The sequence below is a fragment of the Pongo pygmaeus genome, chromosome 4 (genome assembly GCF_028885625.2).
Source record: "Pongo pygmaeus isolate AG05252 chromosome 4, NHGRI_mPonPyg2-v2.0_pri, whole genome shotgun sequence".
Classification (NCBI taxonomy): domain Eukaryota; kingdom Metazoa; phylum Chordata; class Mammalia; order Primates; family Hominidae; genus Pongo; species Pongo pygmaeus.
This window is the reverse complement of record NC_072377.2, coordinates 9,233,388-9,251,670: the sequence shown is the minus strand read 5'-3', so window position 1 is coordinate 9,251,670 and position 18,283 is coordinate 9,233,388. Positions and strand designations below refer to the sequence as shown.

Here is an 18,283-nt window from a genome sequence, read left to right as displayed (position 1 = left end):
CAAATGTGTCCTTTGCATCACATGAACATTACACAGTTCTGCTCCTAGAGGGAAAGTCCAGTTAGTAAGTACTAAACAAGGGTGTGACACATTTACATGCCGTGGCTATCATCCAACTATCTGAACAAAGCCAAACTCATTATATATATATTACTCCATGACTAATAAGCAAGCGTGGAGAGAGGACACATTACTTACTATGTGAGATTCAAGATATAAGAGAAACTTAAGAGGTGGTTATTAAGGGTTTTTAAAAAATACAAAGTGTATATATTTGAGGTCTGCAACTTGATTCAGTATGCGAACACATTGTGAAATCATCACCACAATCAGGCTAATTAACATACCCATGAGGTCACACAGTTACCGTTTTCTTTTTTCTTTCTTTCCTGCTTGCTTGCTTTTTTCTTGTGGTAAGGACACTTAAAATCTACTCTCTTGGCAAATTTCAACTGTACAGTACAGCATTGTTAGCTATAGACTCCATGCTGTGCATTAGACCCCCAGGATTTTTTCATCTTTTCTAACTCAAATACTTCATCCTTAACTTTAAGGAGGTTCCAGTTTTGGCAGAGGGGCCTGAGTCTTGTGATGTCATTAAGGAATGACTCAAAGGTACATTAAATGTAACTCTTTGGGTGATGGCTAATGCACTAGGATTTCAGAACAAGGATGAGATTAATATATGAATAAAGTACTTAGAAAAGGATCAAGCCACAGCAACATGGCCTGGAGGAACATTTAAGCCTTTGTTCCAGGGGCATTTTAAATATTCCCTCTACCTCTTGTAGGCTGGGTGCTGTCAGAAAATGAGGTAGCCTCTGTGAGCCTCAGATTTTGCATCTGTCAAGCAAGAATCACACTATTTATCATGCATTAAATTGGAAGCAGTGTACATCCAGCCCCTATCACTCACAGGTTGAAGGTAGCATCCCTGCCCATTGGTTTTTTCCTGTAGCAGTTTTAATACATGGAAAGAAGAGCTTCCGGGATGGAGGGAGGCCCTTGGCCATAGCATCCTCCTCCCCCTCACCCACATGGTAACAATGATGAAGACACAGAAAGTGCTTCCCTTGACCTTGGCACCATGCTAAGACCTTTACGTAAGGGCTCCTGGAAGTTAAAGAATAGTCAAGACTCAAAGCTCCTTCATCACTGACCTCACTGTTGGCATCTGGTGATATGGACTAAAAACAGCCCCTTATTGTTGGTCAAATCCTAGGTCCTTTGAGTTAGAGTCACCTAGAATGTTTGTTAATGATTGACAATGGTCCTCAGGCCCACTGCAGACCTCCCAAATCATGGTCTCAGGGGCTGCACCTGGAAGGTCCATCTCAGGCTTCTCCCTGAGTAGCTTCTCTAGTCATAAAGCTTGGTAACCACTCTGCTGTACTTAGGGCTCTCCTCCTGTCACACTTTCCTTTTCAGATCCCCGCCCCAGCCCACCTCACTTCAGCTTCTCACCTCTTGGGCAACTCAGTGGAGTGGGCAGTGAGAGGGGTGCATAGAAAGTTAGGAGTGACCTGAGTGCTCTGGACAACTATAGAACTTTTTAACATGGTTATTCTGCTATTTCTTGGCAATAACCAGGAAAATTGAAAGATATATTTCCACCTTGAGCTTAAAGATTGACTTCTGAGGCATGATTCTAGAATTGTGAAATCCTCGTATGTTCATTCACTAAGCCTCAACTGACGGCCTACTGTATCCCGAGAGCATGAAGGTGTCATGAATAAGGATAAGGCTTAGCACATCACACCAAGAAAAGCATATGTCCCATAAAAGATGGACGTTTATTCTTTGGTTTGACTTAATCACTATCTTAGTTGAAGGAAGAATACCTTCCATAAGCACACAGACTTTGGAAGCAGTGAGCTGGCCTGGGAGGTGAGAAAAGGTTCCCACTCCACCCAGAGCAGAGGCCTGGGAGCTGGCTCTTGGGGGATGGGGAGATGGCTGCCTGGTGGAGAGGGCACAGAACATGCAAAGCATCCAGATCTAGAAAGTCCTGGGGTGTTCTGGAAAGGGGGAGACATTGAAATGAGCTGCAGTTGTGGGTGAAGAGATAGGAGATGAAGCTGAACAGTAGGATAGTCATATTGACTATTCCATCCTGGCCAGTGGATTCAGGATTTCAGGTGCATGGACGGATTTGATACAAAGGGGAGACATTGAGTTTCCAGTTTTGGGTGTACTGAGTTCTAGTTGCATGCGGTGTGCCTGAGAGTTGGTTGGAAAGCCTTCTTTGAAGCCAGAGAGGAAGGTTTAGGTCAGTAATGGCAGCCTCAAGTTTTCTTTGAAACCATAGAAATGGATAAGACAGTGCCTAAAGAAAGCTCATAACGAGCTAACAAACAGCTTGGAACATCAGGCACTAGTCGTAATTGGTGTAATGTAGCCACTGAGAAAAATGACAAAATAATTTTCTTATTCCACTGAGTAAGAAAGCTCTCTTTTTTCCTTTGGAATTAATGTTTCAAAAGTGCAAAAGTGCTTAGCATAGATTTTTCTCAACCATCTCAATTGACAACTAATGGGACCAGACACAGTATAAATTTCACCACTGGGGGCTAGACGGTAATTTAGACTCTGGATGCCTGCCTGGTGACTCTCAGAGAAGGGCTGCCAACCTTACCAACTGGGTGGTTGTTTTGTAATTTAGATACAATAAATCTAAGGCAAGTAATTTCCTTTCAGAAACTTGAATTGCTTCCTTAACAGAATGATTGGAGTTATATTTAAGCTGTGGGTTAGATGAGAGTTTAGAAAGGATACCCAGAGGACTCTATTAATTGCACTCTTGTTTTAAAAGTAATATGGTTTTTATTCACAGGAAATGCAGTGGTAAATTTCCTATAAGCGCTGGCTTATGATTTAGGGTACTGCAAGGAGCTTTTGAGGTTTTGTTCAGCAAGGCACCCAAAGCAGCTGTAAAAGAGATGTCATTTCTCCTCCTGGCATATGTACAGTGAGTAGTGGTGGAGCAGGGATCTTGCTGATTTTAGACAAAACTTGAATAGGACTTACCGTTTACAAGCTAAACATTAATAAGAAAAGAAAAACAGCAAACTCTTATACAATGTGTCGTGTGTGCCAGGTACCATCCAAACAAACATACAGTTAAACTCACTTAGTGGCCACCGACCCTGTGAGCTGGGCACCGGGGAGAAGGCAACAGAGATATTAGTAACCTGCGCTTGGTCACACGGCCTGTGATTGTGGGAACCTGGAGTTTAACCTGGGCTGTTGTGTCCCAGAGGCCACACAATGAACATGTCTCTGCTTGAGCACCTACTATGTGCCAGGCTGTGTTCTGGAAACCAACAGGGTCACAGTGAACAAGGCAGGCTGCATCTCCTAGTGCCGGGTCTCAAGAACGTACATGCAGAGGGTCGGGCTATGAGAATATAGTTTAAAATATTAATGCCTTGTGATTTTAAAATTTTGCATTTAATTTATGACCAGGAAAGTTTAAACTGACTGACTATCCTTTTCAGGAAAAAAATAAGCCATTAGTTGAATCTGATAACTGAGTGAATTAAATTCTCCTTTTCAAGCATACACTAGCCAAGAAGACCTTTTTTTCTTCTTTGAATTCTCCTTTTCTATATAAATGTAATATTGAGCTCCCAGTGACAAGACCAATTTAATTCAGTTGCTCGTTTACAAGTTAAGAGAAAGAACTTTCCTTAACATATTAGCTGTCTGCTGCTTTGGGATAATGACCAGCTGAATTGATGAACTTTATATAATGATCTGTTGCCATGGTGACGAGCTGCCCAGTGAGTGGAAGCGGGTATTTCATCATTACCTCCCTGATAATACTTGGTACGGTAACACATACAAATACAAAAGCTTTTCTTTTACTCTGCAGTGACTCTGGGTCGATGAGGCAAACACTAGAAATGCCTCTTGGACATAGAGGCAGAGAATCAAATAGAATCCAAATGCACAACTGGAAATAAACTAATTTAGCTTCCCAGGTTAGTGGCCTCCTTGTCCACATGAATCTCCAGTCTTGTCACAAGGGACCATTGTCGGGGGTGCCACTTGTCTTCCTCACAGGTCTAATTTCTCTATTGGATTCAGCACACTGAAGGCTGAATAATTTTAAAAATACCTTAAACTATAACAAAAGTTACAGAATTAATAAAAAGAGAATGGAATCCAGATAATAGATTTAACCATCCAATGCTTTGCAGTAATCTACTTTTATATCACATTTTCCTCAATTCTTTTCCCTTTCTTTGTGGGTAGGACTTTTTTCTTTCATACAAAATAAGAATTTATATATATATCAGATATATTACAATTCTACCCTTTAAGTTTTTTATTGCACCTTAGAGAAAATATATGTTTATCTTCTGTTTTGGAAGTGCTTTGGGCTGCTGTTGTTGACACAAAATAACTTCTCTGAGTCTTTTTTGATTGCTCAGTGTTCCCAGGTGTATCAGGATTTAAGCCATTATACACGTGAGCCACAGGGACTTTCACGTAAATACTGTTTAAGCATTAAATTTTTTCATTGTTCATGCATTCATGATGATAGAAGGCCATCTAATCATACACAAGTATGGACAATTGCACACTGTTTTTACTAGTTGTGATGGTAAATATTATATTGGATTCACTGTGTTTCCTTTCCCTCCTTTCTCCATCCCTCCTTGTTTCCCACTTTGCCTTCTTCCTTCTAAAGATTTATTTCCGTAAAATTTTCAAATGTTGATGGAGCTAAAATTCATTCAATATTGAAATCCTTCAATAAGAAATTCATTATAATCAGAGACCTTTTCTTTAGGTACTTGAAAGTTCATTCTTAAGTGCTCATTTAGTGCTCTCTGAATTTCCCCCAAAGATCACCAGAGGCATTAGCATAAAGGTTTTAAGCAGTAGCACCAACCACATGAATTATTACATAACGTTTATCAAAATGCATTAATTTTGCAAAATGTTACACGTCCTGTGACATTCCCTGCCATTTTTCTAGATCAGAACTACATATAAAGGTGGTTATGTGAAATAAATGAAAACATTTACAAGTAATAGGCTATTCATAATATGAGTACAAGGTTATAGTAGAAGGTTAAAAAGATTGAATCTAATATATAATTTATAATGGTTCCATATTAGAGTTTGAATCACAATATTTTAGAAGAAAGCAAAAAAAATTTATAATCTAGTTTTTAAATTGCTCTTAACAGTTTATCTGGATGCCAAAATCTATTATTTCTATATCCTACTCTTGACATATTTATATATTATATATTTATAATTACATAAATTATATAAATATTTATATTATATATATTTATAATTATATAAATTATATAAATATTTATATTATAAATATATGTTTATTATATAAATATTTATATCATAAATATATATTATATTATAGAAATATTTATATCATAAATATATATTATATTATATAAATATTTATATCATAAATATATATTATATTATATAAATATTTATATCATAAATATATATTATATTATATAAATATTTATATCATAAATATATTATAAATATATATTATATAAATATTTATATTATAAATCTATATTATATAAATAATATATAATTGTTATATAATACAGTATTGCTGGGACTGCCATAACAAAGTACCATAGACTGAGCAGCTTAAACAACAGAAATTTATTTCTCAGCCCTGGAGGCTGGAAGTGCAAGATCAAGCTGTCAGCAGGTTTGGTTTCTCCTGAGGCCTCTCCTCTTGGCTTACAGATGGCCGCCTTCTCTCTTTGTCCTTCCATGCTCTTTCTTTTGTGCCTGTATCCTAACCTTCTCTTTTTATAAGGACAACACTCATATCGGATGAGGGCCTACACTAACGATTGCATTTTACCTTAAATCACTTTAGAGAGCCTGTCTTTAAATACAGTCACATTCTCAGGTCCTGAAGGCCAGGACTTAAACATATGACTTTTGAGTGGACACAGTTCAGCTCATAACAGACTCTATCTTAGTATAAGGCATATTTACATTACGAATGAGAGATTGTTACGTTTGTATTCGTTTAAATTGACCAGTACTCTGAAGATGCAAAACTGAATCATGTTCAAACCATAAAATTCAAGTTAGCTACTTAAACTTTGAAAGTTAAAAAATAGCAGCTCTTTTCCCCCAGAGCCAAAAACATGGTTAATTTTTCACCACTGATAATTGAATTATGCACGTGAGAGTCTACATTATATATAGCAAATAGTGATTTAAGGGGCTTATTTTTATTGTCAATTTTAATGTTTAAACAAATCCTTTGTCATCTAAATTCTTTTTTTTAAATGAAACAGCAATAGAAGGTTTTTTTTCATCATCTGTTCCCCTGTTTGCTTCATGAGCCCATAGAAATGGGAACTTGAAGCCTGATAGAGAAGTCAGATCTGCCCTGGGCTTGGCATCCCTTAGACACTAGTTTTCTGTGTAGTCAGTGGTATGATAAGATAAGCACATGTCTATAAATCACAGCTGCATATTTTCCTGGAATAACAACTGCTATTTAATATGCTGTTGTATCAGTTTGCCTGATTTTTAGGAACTCCCAATCCGTACTATTACTGAGGCACCATTATAGGGACTGCATATCTCTCTTTTTATACTTTTGAAACAAAAATACCTTCAAAAATTCAGAAACCAGCTCTTGATCCGTATGAACAGGACCTAAACTCTGGCCCAGTAGTCTGACCTTTGGAAATCAGTTAACATTTCTGGACCTTGCTTTTCTCAACTGCACAATTTAAAATATTGTTTTAGGTCCCTTCCAACCTTAACATCCATCATATCTTGGACTGTTTGAAAGGTTAACTTGGAAAATATAATGATGAAAGAAGGTTCAAATTTAGAGATGACCAAAATCAGTAGGGTCACTCATAGTCTCCCCGAGAATGTATCTTGCTGGATTAAGGAAATCGAATACATTTCTTACATTAAGGAAGAAAAGATGGTGTATATATATATACACACACATATATACACACACACGTACATATACACACACACATATATATACACATATATACACATATATACATACATATATCCATACACACATATATATACACACACATATATATACACACACACATATACTTGTTTGTTTGAACATCATGCTATATACCTGTGCTTGCTTTTCCTTGTTAGCTTAATTTAGGAATAAATACATCTGATTTCCCCTGTGATTTGCACTGGCTTTAATATGTGGATTATTCAGGCTCTGGATGATGGAAAATCATGTTGGCTGCAGTGTTTCTGCTTGGGAGGTCAGTCAGGGTTATTCATAAAAGAGACACAGATGCTATACTCCGAAGGAAAGTAGGAACTAGCTTGACTTCTTGGTGGATAGAAAACTCTACAAAGCAAACAGATGAAAAACAGAAATAACCTTTTCTAATGGTCATGATTGCTTTCTGTCCATTAACAAGTTTCTGAAATGAACTACCAATAATGGCATTCACTCCCACAGGGCATCTGCCACTGCCTGTGAGCTGTGTGCCAGCAAGTGATAGCAGGTGTCCAGGTAAGGATTTAGAGACCAGGCTCCATTCTCATGGCCACATTCACTGGCCGTGTAGCTGTGAGCTGTCACTTCGCCTTGATGAACCTCCATCATCTTACTTGAAAGAGGAGGCAATTGGCCTGGTGCAGGGATTTTTAAACACCTATAGAGAAGGACCTCTATATTTAAAAAATAGGGCAAGGTTCAATATGTGAAATGCAGAAAACTGAAGCTCATGATGTGGGCTTGGACTTGTCTCTTGTTTGCGTGTAGCCAGGAGTACCTGGCTCTGCAGAGCGGCACCAGGACACCCCTGTACATCCTCAGGCAGTCCCGTACATTAGCCACAGCCTCCTGAAATGTGTCTCTGGCCAGCTGCAATGTGGTTAGTATGAACTGAAATGGACTATAAGTATAAAATGCACTTGGATTTCACTTCGTATACAAAATCCAAATATTTTATATTGATTACATATGATATATCACATATTTTTTTGGAAACCTTGGGTTAAGTAAAATATATAATTAAAATTTATTCACCTGTTTCCTTTTTTTCCATTTTAAATGTGGCATCTAGAAAAATTTAAATTACTTTTGGGGACTCTGATGTATCGCCATTGAACAGTGTGGTCTAGATAAACCCTTTTGGTTCCTACCTCCTAAACCTCAGTGCTTGAGGGTTTTTGTGGGGATCCTAATCACTGTTGCTGCTTCCCCAGGTCCCACGTTCAGGTCACTGTGTTCCCATGAAATGCATTAGGAATTTGTCCCAGTAGCTTTACTTACTGCCACATTCTGCTCTAAGAACAGTATTTCATTCAAACTCCCGTTAAAAAAAAAATTCCCCATTAAAAAACACATTTTTCTTTCCAGTTATTCTTCCCACAGTGTACTTAGTAACTCATTTGTTCCAGGACATGAACATGTTTTCCTGTGGGATGAAGATTGGGAATACAAGATTCTGTGTTTCATGGGTCTTTTCTTGTGGCTGGAATTCTTTGGGGGTAATTTCTTTTTGTCCTTTTCAAGTTACACTCCTGTCTTTTGATAAGCATTGTGTAAACATTTCTTCCCCAGTAGTCATGTTTCAAATGGAATTTACTACTGTTTTGTGTGACAATGTGCAAACTTTACCTTTGTAAACTATTTTCATTTGTGATGTTTTCTTTTTCTTTTGGGCATTTTCCTAATGACTCAGATTGTAGAGGTTGAAGAGACCATCTGTCATTATGGTAATCCAGTTTTACCTCTGCATTTTATACCTGCCATCAGATTTAATCCTGGTCTTCTTTGACTGCGTTGGTCACCAGCAAAAATATATATATATATTAAGAATTGTTTAGACCTACAATGTAGTGATCTGTGCTGAGGAGGGTTCTCTTCTTCTCATTGGCAGGTATGCCACTGAAGCCCTTTGCTTGTTCCGAGAGCTGGTCTGGTGACAGCATGTTACGTGGTCCTTGTTTCTTTAGGAAATCATCCTTTCATCTTATTCTCAGAAATACCAACATTTAAGTGTACACATAACTTCTACTCCTCTATAGTTATGTGAACTTTTCTTTGCATGTTACTCTCTTTAAACAGATGGTTTAAGGGAGCAGGAATGTCCTTCACTATTTGCCCAAGGATGCTCGAGTCCACCTAGTGTGTACGAAGGGAGGGGGTCATTGAGGCCAGAAGAACATATTGTCTTCTGACACAGATGTGCCTCTGCTTGTCCTTGAGGTGGATGACAGACAAAGGCTTCCAATGGAGGAGAATGCTGACTTTTTTTTCTTTATTTCTTCTTAACAACAACAACAACAGCAAAACAGGATACATATGCAGAATGTGCAGGTTTGTTACATAGGTATATGTGTGCCATGGTGGTTTGCTGCACCTATTGACCTGTCTTCTAAGTTCTTTCCCCTTACTCCCCTTCCCCAAACAGGCCCTGGTGTGTGTTGTCCCCCTCTCTGTGTCCATGTGTTCTCAATGTTCATCTCCCTCTTTAGAGTGAGAACATGCAGTATTTGGTTTTCTGTTCCAGTGTTAGTTTGGTGAGGATGATGTCTTCCAGCTTCACCTATGTCCCTGAAAACGACATGATCTTATTGCTTTTTATGGCTGCATAGTATTCCATGGTGTACATGTACCACATTTTCTTTATCCAGTCTACTATTGATGGGCATTTGGGTTGGTTCCATGTCTTTGCTATTATAAATAGTGCTGCAATAAACATATGTGTGTGTGTGACTTTATAGTAGAATGATTTATATTCCTTTGAGTATATACCCATTAATGAGATTGCTGGGTCAAATGGTATTTCTGGTTCTAGATCCTTGAAGAATCATCATACTGTCTTTGACAATAGTTGAACTAATTTACATTTTCACCAGCTGTGTAAAAGCATTCCTATTTCTCCACAGCCTCACCAGCATCTGTTGTTTCTGGACTTTTTAATAATCATCATTCTGACTGGCATGAGATGGTATTTCATTTTGGTTTTGATTTGCATTTCACTGATGATCAATGATGCTGAGCTTTTTTCAGCATCATTACAATACTGACTTTCTTTTCATTGCCCTCCAGTTGGTTAATTTCTATGACTTCTAGAAAAGCGGATAGAAAAAAGGCCAATGCAATCAAAGCACAACTACCTCTTCCCCTGTTTCAGTCTGTATCCTCAGTAATAGCCTTATAATTAATGTTCACTGTGGAGTCTATTGTTATAATCCTTTATTTCATTCATCAACATTGAAGTGAAAAGGCATTTCATGTCTAACCAGTTCATAGAAAATATGTATCAGTTCTGTTCTCTAAAACTCAATATCCTCACCTATAAAGTAGAAATATGTTGCTACATATATCCAACATATCTTCACTAGCTTGCCAAGATGATCAAAGGAGATGTGATGTAATAGGGCTGCCATATATAGCAAACATAAATACAGGCTGCCCGCTTAAATTTGAATTTCAGATAAATCATGAATAATATTGAATAGCGCATACTAACACTAAAATATTCATGTTTATCTGAAATTCAAATTGAAATTGGCAGCCTGTATTTAATCTGGTAACCCTAGAATGTAACATCCCTACTCTTCTACTAAGATGAGACAAATATGTAGTGAAGTATAATATTTAATGATATTTTCATGTAATTACAAATATTTGTGTCTTTTGAATAATAACTATATCACCATTAATGGATATTTAAAGTCTTGAAGTAGCTCTGTCCCTTTCATGATGAGTATCTATAGTTTTCTATTTCAGAGAGAAACTATAAATAGATGACACTCAGATTTGTGTCCGTAGCATAATGAGTAGGGGACATTTTCACAAATGGCAAATACTATGAGAGTTTGCACCAAAGCAATGTCCATTCTGAGCATCCTCTGGTCAGCACTGATTCTGCAGCTCCATATCACATTGTCCTCTCTTCTTGGGAAGGGGAGCTGCAATGGACAGGAAATGCCTATTTGTTTTTTTTTTTACTTGTTGATCTCTGAATGTTAAAGAATGATTAAGAAGATTTTACATCTTTCTGGCACATTTTTTTCATGCAAATAACTTTGATTAGAGTATTAAATTTCAGAAGTATAGAAGTTTTGTATGGCTTTATTTCTTGTGGCAAATTTTCAGAGTTAATATTTTCTTGGATGAAACCAATTCTTCATTCATATTTAGTTTATGACATCTTGGGTTGAAATCTTTCCATATTGGTGAAATTCATGTTTATTGTTTCACCTTCACACTGACTAATATCATAACTCCTGCTAGAGATCATAATGGGAAAAATATTAATCAGTGCTCTTTAGCAAATATGGGAGTAATAATGACATTCTCATTCCAGGCTGGCCACACTTCTTTCCCTCACTCATTTGTTCAGTCTTTCAGCAGAATATATTCATGAAACATCTAATCTCTACTGGCCCTAATGGCAGCCACTACACATACCTCACATGACACAACTGACATAGTTCTTGTCCCTGTGGAGCCTAAGATCAAGTGTAAAAACCACAAAACAAGTAAGTTAGTAACTAAAACCATGGTAAATGTTGTAAAGTAAAAACAGCAACCAAATACAAATAGCTTTGCAGGATCCACCAGGGTCCTGCTGTTGTCCTCCAATGTCAAATAGAAATCTATGGGGTTTTTGGGGATGTCTCTTCTATAGGGCCGTCTCTGTCTTTCTGCCACTGAAAGAAAATAACGTTGTCATTTGTCACCTCCGGCACGGGAGCTGCATGTCCAGGGTATGCCACAATCACAGGCTCTTGTTTCCTGGTGGCCGTTGCCAGAGCACAGAGAGGCACAGGTGAGGGTGGAGGCAGGAAGGAGCATGGGGCCACCATGTGCATGCCTGGAGCCTGCCTCTAGATGCAGTGAGATGTGGGTGACAGAGGTGTAGAGGAAGCTGCAGGAGTGACAGGGACGGCAGAGGCGAGTGGATGAGAACTAGATGAGCTGTGGGTGACAGGGAAGGAGAGGTCTCATCATTGGCACTGGGATTATGGTGCTGCTGTCCCTTAGACAAGGTCACAGGAGGTGGGACATGCTGGTAGGCCACACAGAGAGTCAGGGAGGCCTGTCAAGTTTCTGGTGTCTCCAGTCCCTAGAGGTTGAGTTGCAGATAGAGAGCCAACATTCAGCTTTGAAGACAGATCCTGGCTTTGAAGACAGACCCGAGGGTAATCATGAGGACAGGGGATAAGAAGGCTGTGACCAAACATGTGAGCATGCAGGAGTTCAGAGCAAGGGCAGGGCACAGGCAGGAGAAGGAAGAGCTTCAAGGAGACAAGAAGGGTCCCTGTGTGCTAAACCTGATGCAGAGGGAAGGGGGAACTGTGGAGGGATCTCGTCACATGACTAGACGCTCCAGGGAGTGAAGGATGCAAGGTCATCCATTGTGGACCAGCATGCAAGCCCAATCTGAGCACTTTGCTCTGAAATGCTAGCCCTGTAGTTTTGTTAGTTCCCACCAGTTGGAAAATCAGATACAAGGTATGCAGAAATATGCAGTAAAAGTTTATGATCAAAGATGGCTCATTCTTTTAAGTCAAACTATCACAGATCTTTAAAAATTTGATTCTTTCCACAATTACTTAAGAATTAGAAATACATATGAGCATATTGACATTTGGACGTTGTTAATTTGGGCAGGTTTCTCAGAATCATAATCCTTCAACAAAATAAATAATAAATAGCAATGAGTCTTTGTTAAATTCTCAGATAGGCTATAGTTCTGGAAACTCTGTTTCCCATGCCACGCTAGGCTGGTGAACAACTAGTGTGACGCTGTTCACAGCACAGTGATCCTCCAGCTGGCTCCTGACTCTCGGCAGGCCACCCACCCCTGAACTTCTATGAAAGCTCCTGTTTCACCCAGGGGTCTCTCACATAAGCTCTCCCAGGAGCCTTGCTGCCCCTGCCTCCCTCCTAACCTGTGGCTCAGATGATGTCCCCTTGTGTAATGATGTCGCAAAGGCAGCCACAGGCTCTGTGCCCATCACTGCTCCATAGGAAGGCTGACACCTCCCTCTGCTGGTGCCTCATGGGGACCTCCTTGCAGGGCCTTGTGGCTGACACATCTGTGCTGATGTCACCTTCCCTGAAGCCCCCCCATCTTGTCCCTGTTAGTTCTTTGGTGCTGTGTAAGTTTACTGACACTTCGCTGTACCCCAGGCAGAGAGACCTAAGAATCATTGAGGCTGAATTTTCCAACAAGTTTATGAACTGTGACGTCCAAGTCAAAATTAATTTGAATGATAGAATTAAGACATAAATTTTTTCTTAGATGCTTACATCTGTGAACTGTGAATTTGTTAAAATGCCTGCCTGTCTACGCCACAGCTGCCTCTTTCTCTCCTCTCTCTTGTTCTCTCTCTCTTTTGTCCTCACCCTTTTACATGAACACAAATACATATTCTTTCCTCCAACATCATTTTAAAATCTTCCCTGCATATAGCATACTTCAGTGTACACTTGATCTTTTTCAAAAGTAACATATTTAACCAGTTAGCTTAAAACAAAAGCAAGCAATTGTTTGACAATACTGTATACATGATTTTTCAGTCAGTGCATAATCAGAAAATGCTCATTGGAGATGTTTCAGATATGCTTTTTAAAGTAAATTCAGGCTAAAACATGTCTGCTTATGTATTTTTTTAAACACAAATAGCCTCCATCTCTACGGCTTTCATAGAGAGAGAAAAATGTAAAGTATTTTATCCAAGGTCTTGAAATCAAATATTCCTGACTACTTCTGGTTTTAGAATAACTTCTTAAACTCATTTTCTGTGTTTGCAAAATAAGAATCATGATGTTTTGAAACTCAGGATCATGGAAGGTTTTGTTCAGTCAAGGCCTTCAGGATGATTCCAGGTACTTGAATGGATCTCTAAGGGGCTTCCAGAAGGCTGGATTTCATGCCTGGGATTTGCAGGGTGTCAGCAAGGAGTTGCGGGGTGCAGCACAGGGTACCTGGGAGAGCAATGTTCATTTCAACTGTGTGTCCCCCCTACACACAGGTGCTGGCCATGCTGTCCCCGCCACCCTCCCACTGGCATGCTGAGAAGACCCTGCTCCGCACTCCTCATAGCTGGGAAGGCTGCATGGCTCAGAGGTCACTCACCCTCCAGCAGTGCTAGCAGTCAAGCAGATAAATAAGTGCACAGAAACACCCAGGCAGCAGGAAACCTGGAGTGGGGAGGGCTTGGATCGGCCAGAAATGGATGTTCAGAAGCACAGGAAAGAGAGTTTAGGAGTTGAGCCCAAGAAAATCATCCCAAAGAGCAAGCATTAGGAAGAAAGAAGTAGCTAATATAGACAGAGGAAGGAGGGAGATGGAGGAGGGTGTACTTCTCCAGGCAGGAAGGAGGAGGGGGCATCACTGTGGTACTGGATATTTGAAGCTGCCCATCACATTGCATTTTCCTTGCCCTGCTGGGCACCAAAATCAGCACCTCTGTCACTAAGAATCCAAGATCGTCCCTTGAGGGTCTCTCTTTCCTGATGTTCTCCATGGGATGGCACAAAGCTTGCTACTTTTAGCTCTCCACCCCTAGACTTGAAACTGGAAGGGTCCAATCGGAGATGATTAGTCCTCATCCCTTGCTACATGAGAGCATCATTTTAAAAGATACTGCTGTCTGGTCCCCACATCCAGTGCAGCTGACCTAACTGGTCTGCAGTGGGGTCCAGGTGTACTGTTTTTGAAGGATGCTCAGATGGCTTTCCTGGCTGAAGATCCATGGCTGCATACACAGCACACTCTGTTTAACCAGGGATTGGTTTGTGAGACCATCTGACCTTGTTTCTTTTCCTCCTGTGACCTTCATAGATTACGGAACCATTAAGAAAGTGCGGGCGCCCCTGAATCAGACCTCAAGCAGCTGTTTGCTGGAAGAGATTGAGCTCTTCCCTGACAGGCAGAGGGAGCCCATCAGGAGCCTGCAGATCCTGCACAGCCAGAGCGTCCTGTTCGTGGGCCTGCGGGAGCACGTGGTCAAGATCCCCCTGAAGAGGTGCCAGTTCTACCGCACACGCAGGTAGGGCATCTCCGGGGTCAGGATGCACTGGTGTGTGTGTGAAGGGCCCACCCAGAGAGAGCCGGGGAGGCTTCAGATGCCCTGAAGTTGAATGGCCTCAGAGCCACACTTCATGCCTCTGAGAGTCCTGTGCTCTAGGATACAGAGCTTTCATTAAAATAGATTCACTGTGATGAGAATAACCCACCAGTTCTCCTCAGAGGAGGAGCCATGTTATAATACCTGTAAGAAGTTGTCAGGGTTAAAATAAATTATTCAGTGCCTCAGAACACTCAGTGGTAATACTAATATTTGATGACTGTATTAATCTGTTAATCTGGCACAAGCTTATATATATATACACACACACACAGACACATATATATACACACACGTATATATATATATTTTGAGACACAGTCTCACTCTGTCACCCAGGCTGGAGTACAATGGTGAGACCTCAGCTCACTGCAACCTCTGGCTGCCAGGTTCAAGTGATTCTCGTGCCTCAGCCTCCCAAGTAGCTGGGAATACAGATGTGTGCCATCATGCCTGGCTAATTTTGGTATTTTTAGTAGAGACAGGGTTTCACCATGTTGGCCAGGCTGGTCTTGAACTCCTGACCTCAAGTGATCTGCCCACCTCTGCCTCCCAAAGTCCTGGGATTACAGGCTTGAGCCGCCACACCTGGCCTCAAGCTTGTATTTTATTTGAATATAGAAATAACAAAAAATATGATAAGGTATACGTCCTTCTCGACCACAGCTCTTATGCTGATAACCCCTTGAGAAGAAGGAGTGGTTGATGTTGCTGCAGTGGCACCCACTTTCCGGGACACCACCCACCCCCACCACTGTCCTTGGCACCAGCTCCCCTGGAGTGCTACTTCTCTCCTGAGCCTGCAGAGAGGGTAGGGAGGGAGGTCTCCAGCCACAGGGAAACCCAAGTGTCATGGCATCTTCCTTCACCCTCAGGCCAGTCTTATCTTCCGTGGGACATCCACGATCAACCACAGTTGTGTTTAAAGTTTAATTTGGAAACATGTTGGCCCAGGTGCTTAGGAAATGAAAAAGTACTGTATACATCACACACTTGACCAGCACTTTACTCCGGGAGATTGTATGTACACTCTGATCCCTGACAAAAGATCGCCCTTGGGAAATCAGAATCTTAAATGTTCTTAGGCATCTTGTTTAATTCCACTCCTAAAGCAGGGTGTAATTGCAGATTTGGAGTGGAAATAGTCCTTTTTGATATATCACTCACAGACATCTACCCTACATGGGCCACTCTCTCTCAAAACAAGGTGCCTAATGACACTGGCTTTGGAACTTAGAAGCTAGAGTTCAGGGAACAGACCTGTTGTTGCTTTTTTTTTTGAAATGGAGTCTTGCTCTGTAACCCAGGCTGGAGTGCAGTGATGTGATCTCGGCTCACTGCAATCTCCACCACCTGGGTTCAAGTGATTCTCTTTCCTCAGCCTCCCGAGTAGCTGGAATTACATGTGCCACCATGCCCAGCTAAGTTTTGTATTTTTAGTAGAGACAAGGTTTCACCATGTTGGCCAGGCTGGTCCGGAATTCCTGACCTCAAGTGATCTGCCTGCCTCTGCCTCCCAAAGTGCTGGGATTACAGGTGTGCGCCACTGCACCCAGCCCTGTTGTTGCTGTTTTGTGGCCCAAGTCACAAAAGTATTTCAGAATTCACTTTCTCACTCAACACATGTGAATTGCTATAGAATCAAATAGGATAATATATAGAGTATAAAATTTAAGGCATTCTGCAAAGTGGGTATTCTTAGGTGGAAAGAAGGTTTTTATGTGTAATCACAACAATATGCCTTTCAAAATGATTCTAGAAAATGAAGTCTATCACATAACGCTTCCTTTGAAATGAGAGACAGAGTTGAGGAATAATGCGAGGAACCTCCCAGCTAATCATAATGATATTGTGAACATTAATAACAGCTAGTGGTATTTATTAACTGCCATTCTTATATATGCTTACTTCCTAAATTTAACCAGTGGCTGCTTGAAATGTGTTCTGGTTTGTGTTCCCTGCAGAACTAGCCTAGGGAAGGAATTATTCTTCCTCCAGTTGCTGTTGGTTCAGTGGGTAACAGGGTTGGGGTCTGGCCAACAGGATGTCTTAGCTGGAATATATCTAGAAGGACACCAGTCTTTCAACTCCAGCTCAGTGAAGGATGACCTTTTTGGAGGGTGACACAGGATAACCCGCAGGAAGCCACAGGCCTGTGCTGTCTGCAGGGTGATTCTCGTGCCAGAACGGGAGTGCATGGCTTACAGAGAGCATGAGGCAATTCATCTTTTACAGGTTGCCCTACTTCCTTGAGCCTGGATCACAATCGCTCAGCCTTTTGTATATGCAACTTAGGAACTAAGTTCTGCATCAGATCAGTGATGAGAGGCACAGTGTCCCTGGCATCTTTTGTGCACCTGAACTGCCAGCCCACTTGTGGATCCACAGGAGCTGGTGCTCCAGGCACAGAGGCCTGGGGAGGAGTTCACTGTTCCCTCTTTCCTTTCAAGGAGAATGATGCCACTGGTGTGTCTTCATTGGGCTCCTGAGAGGGAAGGAGCTTGACATTTATAGCTGGAGTTTCATCACCCTGCTGTTTACTCTGAGAGAAGCAGCAAGAGATCGTAACTTCGTTTTCAACTGATAGACTATGGTCTTCTGTGTGCCCATCCTCAGAGGGGTTTAGTTTGTGCCTGGTCCTTTAGTATTTCATTTGAGAAAAGAAAACTAAAGATTTCAACCCAAGCATTTCTCTGAATATTTCCAATGTGTTTCTCTATTATCCTAGTCCTGTAGAAAGATAGGAAACCCTCCCTAGTTAACATTCCATGGAGAAAAGAATCTTTTAAAAAAATAATAACTGCATAAACATTTTTTATAAATTATAAGGAAAAATTGTGGGGTTTTTTTGATAAAAGCAATTTTAATCTTTCAGAAAGACGCTTAAAGAAGTACACTAAATAGGAATAGGAAAACAATTGGGTAACGATTGGATACTAATTTCTTTGCCAATATACCTTCCATCATAGAATCTCAGTAATGCCATTTATTATTAGAAAACCAGTCTTATAAATGAATCTTGAAGTATTTAAAAAGGGAAACTGCTTATCTAAATTACTGTCTCCTTCAAAATCATGTTTACATGTTTAATTTTCTTGAGTCTTTTTTCCAAAGACAATGCACAATGACATTTATTAAAATGTGTATAAATGATAAC

General features: G+C 40.3%; 1 protein-coding gene across 5 annotated transcripts in view; it reads left to right on the top strand.

The window, feature by feature from the left end:
• Positions 1 to 18,283, top strand: part of SEMA5A (semaphorin 5A) — a 516,751-nt gene that overhangs the window by 384,925 nt on the left and 113,543 nt on the right. For all 5 annotated transcript variants that reach the window (XM_054488673.2, XM_063664657.1, XM_063664656.1 and 2 more), the window contains one exon: positions 14,841 to 15,048. In XM_054488673.2, coding sequence (XP_054344648.1) covers positions 14,841 to 15,048 — 208 coding nt within the window. The remainder of the gene's footprint in view (positions 1 to 14,840; positions 15,049 to 18,283) is intronic.